Source organism: Pygoscelis adeliae, unplaced genomic scaffold (assembly GCF_000699105.1).
Source record: "Pygoscelis adeliae isolate BGI_AS28 unplaced genomic scaffold, ASM69910v1 Scaffold4, whole genome shotgun sequence".
In the NCBI taxonomy this organism is placed as follows: domain Eukaryota; kingdom Metazoa; phylum Chordata; class Aves; order Sphenisciformes; family Spheniscidae; genus Pygoscelis; species Pygoscelis adeliae.
The window spans coordinates 5,179,095-5,188,886 of record NW_008824986.1 but is presented as its reverse complement, the minus strand read 5'-3'; the positions used below and the strand labels follow the sequence as shown (position 1 = coordinate 5,188,886).

Genomic DNA, 9,792 nt, shown 5'->3' with positions numbered 1-9,792 from the left:
CTGTTTCACGTTCTGAAGAGACAGAAAGCTGTCAAAAGCCGGAGGGGTGGGGGGCTCCAACCCTTACAGTACCCAACCTGGTGGGCTAACAGCACGCTTGTTTGCAGAGCTGAGAGCTGCAAAGCAACCTCAGCCTGTGCTTCCTCCATGCTCCAGTTTCCGCCTTATTCTGCACTTAGCTACAAGGGTGGAGTACGGCTCTCTCATACTGCTCTCCCAACAGCCTCCAAAGCTTTGGATCCACCCTATGGGGCACGAGACACCTGAAAGCTCAGAAGGTCCTGAGGACATCAGTCTACCCTGGGATAACCAAGCATGGTGCAACTGTCCCAGTGAAGATAGGTATACAGAAAGGGGACTAACAACACCTAGAGGGCAGTTATTAAAAAAAAAAAAACACACAAAAAACCACCCAACCCTTTTCATATCATAATGACTGCAAAAATTCACATACAAGTGATCCAAAACAATTTGCCTTATTTGGTGATGCAGATTAGCAAATCTGCATATTCCAAAGAAAGTCAGGTACCAAACTCAGCTGAACTGCAAAATTACTTCATATCACTAACCTTCTTTCTTTACCTTGCTAGAAAATAAGTAAAATTAGATAGCATGTCTAAAAGAACCAGAGAAAAATTAGGATGATTCTTAGGAAACATGAAAAAAAGACGCGTCACAGCAGATTTTAAATTCCCATCTCCAGGCAGAAAGATACAAGTACTCATTATTGACCTCTTCTCCATTTATTTTTTGCTGCTGACAGCCAAGACAGTGTTAAGATTCACTACAGAGTTACAACCTGCTTCATTCAGCAATAATTGTCAAAATGCACTCAGATCCAGAACTGCAAGAGCCCAGCTCGCAATACTGCTTTTTCACACTGGATCAAAGGGGCCTTCAGTTACAGGAGAAAAGTCACAGTGTGACTATAGGGACTGAGGAAGAAAGGAGGTAGGAGTGGTATACTTCTGAAGTTCAGCCCCAAAAATACATTCCGCACTGCGACTGGGCAAAATAAAACTCTACGTAATGTATTATAAAGGGGATCTCAAGCTATGAAAGTGCTATCATACCGTGATCCCTGAACACAGCTGGCTACACCCAGATGTTCTATGATGTAGATGTAATTTCTCCAACTCATCTCTAGTATGGCAAAGAAAAGCATTCATGCTGTGAAGTTTAAATCAGTCCCACTAGACATCAGTATTTCCCTGCTTGTTAGGAAGGATGGAGATGGTCACACAACAGATACTTGAGACTCCCACAGATGATTGTTCTGGTTTCATTAAATTCACATGCCAGATTTTGTTCAAGCCTCAGAGAAAAAAATATGGGGCAAACTGTACAGCGTTTTCACAAATATAAAGAATTCGTAACTAATCTTGTTCCACGCTGCAAACACAAGCCATATCTCACTTCCACTTTTTATTCTTCATTGTAAATACTCAAACTCTTGCTCCGTATCACCCAAAGGAAAAAAAGTTTGTCATAGCAGGCATCACCAGTTCACTGGTTAGCATGAAGAGACTTTTCCCCGTGCAGGAGTAGAGAAAAGCCATAGCTGATTTTCATGAAGAGTCCTGAGGGTCAAAAGCAAGGTTCCCATCTCAGTCACCCCAATACTTGTCTTAGTGTTTGCTGCATTCAAGTGAACTAATGGTCTTTATACGTACCTTCAGTCTCCCTCTGGGAAATGCAGGACTGACTTCAACCTCTTCTTGCTTCTGGGCTGAAGGATATACCATATACCTTGAAAGGTATGGAGCGGCCTCAAAAGCACGTGAAACAGACTGGTATCCAAGCCAGCATCTTTACATACAGGAAGGATTAGGCTTATTAAGTCGCTGGCTTTGCAATGCATCATTCTTTCTCCTGCTCTCAGCAGTTTACCAGAATTTGTAAGTTAACTCCTGCAATGCTGGGAACTTACTTTCCTTTATAAAGGGGTACAAGCACCAGAAGAAATACAAAAGAACCATCTAAAGGGGAGATCACCTGGACGAGGCAACCTGAAATTAAACCAATCACATGCATCATCTTTCCCTTTTCATCTGAAAGTATTCAAGCGACTCATTTCTGTTCAGACAAATGTCAGAGAGAAAACAAACGACATGCGTGAAGACAGACAGCATCAACACAGCTCATTCATCCAGTTCAAAGACCCACCGGCTGTGTCAGTGTCAGGCATGGTACTCACAAGGAGACAGGCAGAATCACTGATTGCTCAGCATTGGCAGCAGTGGAGAGAGGAGAATAAAGGCATTTTAAGAAATACTGCATGTGTTCTAGGAACAGAGAGTAACATGGATCAGCTAGATTAGCACTCACTGAAGTACTTCCATGGCCTAGTGTCCAAGAACTTGCAGCCATCATAATACAGGGATTTTACTGGTCATACTGTCACCAGATTAAATGGAATAGCATGCTTTATGCATCGCATGCAGAGGCCTGTGCTGCCTAGAGCAGAGCGTGTGGTCACAGAGATATGCCTGAGCGGCAGCTGAACAACAAGACAGACAAGTGGATTCAACCAATGAGTTTAGCAAGACTAAGACACTAAATACAAGATAAGCATAGGTAAGCGCTACTGAGACTTTGAGATCTAAGCCCAGAAACTTGGCAATACAGGCAGGTACAGGAAATAATACTTACAAAAGCTATTGAGTATGCCACACAGGTGAGCTCTGTGCTAAGTTGATGAATGAATGCATACAACAAAAAGGTGACAAAACCAGAGATTTCACAAGGGATGACACAACAAAGTACACACAGAATTTTTACAAATGCATACCACCGTCTTTAGGCATCTAAAGTTTACAATTCAACTGTAAATATAAAGTTTACAATTCAACTATAACACTGCAGTTATAGTACACTATGCCTGCTTTTCTCCTCTCTGTTCTATCCAAAGATCATTAATATGATGTCCCAGTATCAAGAAAGCACTCACTACAATTAAAAAAGATATCCATAAATTCAAATTGGTTAATGCTTTAATATTATTAAAGATAATAATTAATGTTTTAATAAAAGATGCCAAAACGGTAGAAATCACAGTGGATTCCTAAGACAATTAGCCATTAGGAAATGACTGAATCCATCAATAGTAGAACTACTTAAGTGTAATCAGGTTTGATTACAAGAAAATTAAGAAAAGCTAAAGTAGACCACCAGACACGATAACCTTTACTACTACAGAGAAATAGCAAAAGCACGCTTTTCTGAACTACAAAATATATAGCACACCCCTTAACACAGGCAAAGGAAACATTTTTTTCCCCTTCTCCTCCTCTCAAACTTAGTATCAGATTAGAAAACTAGCTGTACTGCTGTATACTGCTTTTGACTCAAAACACGTAAGATGAGTTTTCCTACAAATTTGTACAAATACACATCTCTCTCCCTATGAGCTTAGAAAAAACAGAAAAAAGATGAAACACTGTTCTTCTCCTACCCGCCAATCATCAGAAAGTACCCTCAAGGTAAACAGGCCTACTAAGACCAAAAGATACTGCAGTTCTTGCTGTGGCAAAAAAAGCCTGAACTCTCACTGGAAGGCAGCAGTAAAAGGTTAAACATGCATGTTGAATTCAGGGGGAGAAAGATATTCTGGAATTTTCCCCAAAATAATAGCTCAAGAAATATAGCTACATTCTTCCAAGATAGAAGCAAAACTGATGGAGTCAAGCATGCATGATTATACTTTGAATATTCACTGAATCCAAAGCAAGGAGCATCTCCTATGCAAACTTTATTATGCAAATAGGATAATCCCCAGAGTCCCCACTCAGCCATTTAAGTAAAAATACCAGAAATGGCCCAACTAGAATCAGAGGCAGCAAAAATAAAGACAAGCATATATCTTTCTCTGATTCCTAGTTCTGTTTCTTCCTCTTTTTCCCAGTGATGACAGGCTGACAGATAGAACGAAATATACATCCAACCCCACAGTCTTCCATACAAGTAAATACAAAAAAATCAAGTGTTTATTGGAAGTCTGCATGAAGGCACAGATGAGCTTGATTACAGACACATCATAACAATTACAAATATATGTAAACACCTTGAGATATACAACAAAGCAATAATACAGCTAATACAGGAATAAAATATAACCTGCTAAAAAAAACTTCTTCGTATCTGAGGTTCTTTCAACAATAAGCTCCAATTCACACCAACACAGTGTAATGCTTTTAAAGTCATCACTTGAATTCATGCTCAACAAATGTGCACTTTGACCATTGTTGTTAACCAGTGGATTTATAAATTTGATCTGAATTTGAACAGGCTTCCTTCACTAGGGTCAGGAAAACATAGGAATAACCAGCTAGACACCCAACCGACCTATAATGAGGCTCTGTAGATTGTCTAAATACACAAGAGCAATCACCAAGGTACTGAATTTAAATATAAGCTTCAGAAAAGCTCAAGGATGCTTGTTCCATTTTTACTTGCATTTGAGGAAACTGCTGTATTTCTGCAGGAAAGGAACAGTCTACAGCTGTCAGGTGATTTTTTTCTTCCTCCACAGGAGGCTTAGATTTCATCTGAAACACCTGCCAAAACAAAAGTCAGCAATCACAAACTAAAGTGCCTCAGACAGCTTAGGTTTTACCATTAGAATAAAACACCTTTGTTTATAGATACAGTATTAATTTATATTGTGAGAAAACCCGCCTTTGCACATAGAAGACTACTTCCAATATTTCTGTGGAAAGGGGAATTGCTATTTTTGTTTTTTAATTAGATACCAATGTTAGGAACTTAAAAGAACTGCAACACAGCACTTTTTGAAAGGAAACCACACAGAAAAAAAGTAGTTTTAGTACAGGCAATTCCCAGGCCTAGCCAAAGAGTACTCTGAGCAGCAATTTACTACAGGGACACAGAGTTTTCTCAAACTCAACCCTCAACCATCTGTCCTAACTCCCAACTCCTCCTCTACAAAAGCTTTATAACCTCCGGAGCACAGTTCCAGTGAGAAAAGACTCCTATCCAGGTAATAACATGCAGAACAAAACCTAGCACAGCTACAACATTTCTCCTGACCCTGTGGTCACATCATCCCAACCTAAAGATGAGGTAGTACTTTTCTTTGGAGCCTAACTAGTTGAATAGGAACAAGCACTATTCTCCCTAATGTAGCAGCTGTCTGTTAATGCAGTGCCAAACTCCATAGTTCCATCTCCTCTTCAGGGCACACTACTAATGCAAAAACAGCAACAGCTGCTGAAAAAAAAAAATCATGATATGAGCACACACTCCCACCTGAACTATGACTGCATCGTAAAGGCCATGGTCTGGCATATTCAGTGACTTCCTCTGGTCTATGAAGTGGCAATGACTCTTAACCTCTATTTGTACTGGGACTAGTGGTTATTACCCAAAAGGAACACAATGAAGGATATCCTGAGTGCTTATTACAGTGAGATGTGGAATTAAAAAAAAAAATTAAAATATTAAGAACTCTAGTCCAAATCCAAAAAGGGCTGAGAGAGGAATTCAGCTCCTCGGGACTGAGGAAATCAGATTGTCTCTATGCATACAGACCATTTGGTACTTAGGGGCTCTGTTTTCCCTCTCTTCAGGAGGACAGATCTTGCCCCTCAGGGAGGTTGTTGTAACATATGCATGTATTATAATTTCATAGCTTACACTCATAAACCTTCTGGTTTCTTATGAGATGGCTTGAACTGGAGAAATATGCTGTGCATAGTCCATGCTCTGTAGACTCCCAAGGATCAAAAAGAAATAGACTGCCATGACTGAAACAAAAAGGAAACATCAAAAAGAGTTGAACAGTATTAGAACTCATACTGCTTGTAAAACTAAGCATTAGGATTAGAAAAAGCACTACAAGACTTAAACAAGGTCCCTAGATGCATCCTCTTAGTAAGCAATAATCAATACTGAGGATGAGAGACTGCGTTCTTTGCTTTACAAAGTATTCAAGGCTCTTTTATTTGTCTCCATGATCAGTTTCCATTTATTTAACAAAATATACGGAGTCTAAATTGTCTCCTGTCAGCAGTGCAACGCGCACAGATCCCAAGAAGCTTTCTCGTTTTCATTGCTTCCAAGACTGCATTCTTCATTCAGCTGAAGTGCACAGGGATTCCACCCAGGCAGATGGATTCCTGAACACAAACATTGTAACAGGAAAGGAATCCTGTTCTGTTCGGCTCCAGTACAGCAACTGCCAAAGGAAAAGCACTGACGCTTCCTTGAAAAACTCGATAGTCCTTTCTGCCCTTGGGAATATGATCTCAGAGGAGTACATGTAATCAAAACAATCTTATCTGGCTGTTAGTTGGAAGACTATCTCCGAACAATCCCACCTCTTCTTCCAAAGAACTTCGCTGGAACAAATCGTGGATAAAATAAATTCTTAATGCTCTACAGAGTATCAGCTGCATTCCAGTGTCCAAGCCAGATCCCTTGAGAGAAAAAGCAAAAAGAAAGCTGCTTGATTGTCAGAGAGGAAAACACTGCTGAAACAGCTAGAAGTTTGGGGTTGTTTTTTTTTTTTTTTTAAAAAACCCTTTAGCTGTAAAGGGGTACACTCACAAAATGCTCATCACAGCTAAAAATTGATTCTGTGGCCTTACACAACTAGTGATGATGATGCAGTGTGCAACTGACAGGAATTAGTAACGAAAAGGACAGCAGAAACCCACCCAGGTGCTTCTGAGATAAAGAAGTCAAGCACTTAAGCCCTCATGGTAAGCTGGACCTCACTGTCAAGTGAGTTTCTCCAGTCTATAGGAGATCTGATAAAAATCACAGCTGCAGAATTGTAATTCATGACTATAATTAACAAGGAAAACTGAAAATCCATTTACATTTATTAGGAGATGGTTGTGCACAATTCCTCATCTTATTCAAAAAGTCTACAAATGGAGTTTAACAATTCTGATTGCAAGCAAATATTTGTTCAATGTTCTTAGTTAGGTAAGGCCAACTTAGCGCCTTGTTACACTTTCAGGATTTAAGTATACATTTGTCAGTTCTTTATTTTCTTCTGGTAACAGTCCCACTGGAATAGTAAGGAGAGTTCACTAAGACACTTCGTAACAGCAGCTGAACTTGGGTTAGACAAATTCAGTTTTGGAATATGCTTCAAATGTAAATTATTCTAGGCAATTTTCCATTTTAAGATCTTAAAACAACACTGTCAAAGGCCTTCCCCCCTCCCCCCACATTTATACTACCACCACTATGAGCCACTCTATAGAGCCATATGTCCAAGAATCTCAAAGCACTTCAGAAAGGAGGGCACCGTTTTAAACAGTGGTATACTTGAGCTGGAATCCTACTTATAAAAGAATCTAATTTTTCTTCGTCTTATGTTTACAAAAGGACAAGCATCAAACTAAACCAATCCTATCTTGACCTTAGTCCCACCTCTGACTGGCTGTAATTTTCTCACATGCAATCCTACCACTGATTCAGGAGCTCTGTTTAATTACAATGCTCACAGCTGAGGTTCCTCTATGGAAAGGTGAGCATCTGCTACCATCAATTGTTTTCAGATGGAAGCACTGGTCAAATTTTAGGTCTGCCACAATCTTGAGAATCACTTGATTGGAGAGTCACTACCATAACTAATGTAATTTGATAATGCACTTGATCCCATATTGGTTTAAAAAGTGTAATAGACTATATATGCATTTCTCTAGATTCTCTCAGAGCTGAGACTACATAGCTACACAATGAAGTAATTCTAGTTTTGCCTTAAGCTGAACCTTTTACAACATTATTTTAACTTACTATTTTGATTTAGAGCACTAATTTTATAAAGATTTTCAGTTTGCAATTCTTACTGAATAGGTGAGCGGCAAACATGAAAATATATGTACAAGTGTTAGTATACTACCAGAATGCTGTACTTCCTTCTTAAAAATGTCCTTAATAAAGCATTAGGCATGTCAAACAAACTTTTGTAAACAAAAGATAAATTACTCATGTTCTGCTCTGATTATAGCCAGATACATATTCTCATAAAATAAACATTCTCTTGTCATTTTCCATGGCCCACATATCCATATATATGAGGTAAACCACTTAAAATCATCAATAATATATAAACCTCAGTACTCAACAGGAACCTCAGGAAAAAAATATAACTGAGTAGGATGTCAATATCAAGAAGTGACACTTTGTTCCACTGCAAAGTGAAACCAATTTATTTGTGCTAAGTGATGGAAAGAATGTATTCAGGATACATTTCTTTATACATTGTACCGGCTTAGGCTGCTAAATAAGCATTCATTAGTGCCATTTTGTGCTACTTTCTTGTACTCTGTTTCTACCAAGCAATACAACATTTTGGCTGTTACGCCAGTATATTCCTATATGCTCATCTTATAATCTTATTTTCTAACAGACTTTTGAACATTTAGAATACCTGTTCAAACTTTGCTTCAGGGGAATCACAATTAATATATTTTTAACATGAAAAAAATCATCAGCAGCCGTTCTCTACAATCACATTGCCTTCTGCAGCAAAAAAAAAAAAAAAAAAAAAAAAATCAAAGAGCACACTTTAATCAGCTATCAGTAACCTGTGGGCAGGACCACACTTACCGACGTTAATTGTGACAGATCACACAGTATGGGCAGCTTACAGGTTAACGTAAATGTCAAGTGAAATCATCAAATCTTAAGGTCCACAAATTGTACATTCCACAGACTCCAACAAGCCAGTTCCCTCACTGTAAAATTCAGACTGTACCATACATTTGAGGTGCTTTTAAACAGGAGAAGTATGGATGTGTCCTGTGTGCTGAATTAAGCTTATTTACTACATAATACAATAGAGTATGTGTCTTGGGCACTGATTAATTAGGGTGTCTGACTCACTTTTGCACTAGAAGCTGTTATTTCAAATGACTGAAACGTACTGCTGATTTTCCATAAGCTTGGTAAACACTAATATTTCAGAATTTATCGTATAGCCCATCATGCCTTTAATTTTCTGCAAATTGTCATGAAAAAATATAAAAAGGTATCCCTTTAATTTTACAAACCTAGAAGCCAGGAAAATGAAGCTTTGGAGCCAAGCAAAACGACATAATGCCGTATTACCAAACAGAGTAGCAAATGTTCCAGCCAGAGAATGGACATACATGTAGTTCAAGTAAACACTGATGGAAAACTTTGTTAAGTTAGTGTTGTAGACCCACAACACTGGCTGCATTTTATACAAACGTTTACAACACAATTAACAGTGAAGCCTATATAACCTCAGTGCAAATAAGTCAAATCCAAATATGCCAAGTAAGCCTTTGGCTTTTAGTAAACTGCTCCATGTTATGAGTCCACTTCTGACATACAGACTGCTGAGCACATGCACTAAGGCTGAGAGGAGGGATGCACTGAATGTTGAAAAGTGGCTGACTGCGATGCTGCGGATTGGACCGTAGGTTGCACAGGTGGTGGAGGTGGTGGCGGAGGTGGCTGCACTGGGGTCTGCGTGTTTGGAGAAGGAGGAGGAGTGGGACGTTTAAATTTGTCAGGGCTGTTACTTCTTCGTGGTGAAGGCCTCTGCAGAACAAATATTGAAATTATGTTTAACACACTCCTGAACAACTATAGGTGCAAGTCCTCTAATCAATGTACTGAGCTTGGCAAAAGAAAAAAACCACACCACAAAAAAAATCCAAACAATTATGTGGGAAGAATCCATTTCAAAACATTGCAAGAATCACAATACAACTTTTACATAAAATAAATGTTACTCTGAAATGGAGTAGCAAAGGAAAGGGGAAGTACTTTTGAGATAAAACAGAA

The 9,792-nt window shown here is 38.9% G+C and overlaps 1 protein-coding gene across 1 annotated transcript in view; it reads right to left on the bottom strand.

Moving 5' to 3' along the window:
• Positions 1–3,958: 3,958 nt before the first annotated feature.
• The window catches only part of CCDC6 (coiled-coil domain containing 6), a 35,999-nt gene continuing 30,165 nt past the window's right edge, over positions 3,959–9,792 (bottom strand). Inside the window, exon 10 of the mRNA XM_009325997.1 lies at positions 3,959–9,546. Within this exon, the coding sequence (XP_009324272.1) occupies positions 9,355–9,546 (192 nt within the window). The 3' untranslated portion in view covers positions 3,959–9,354. The remainder of the gene's footprint in view (positions 9,547–9,792) is intronic.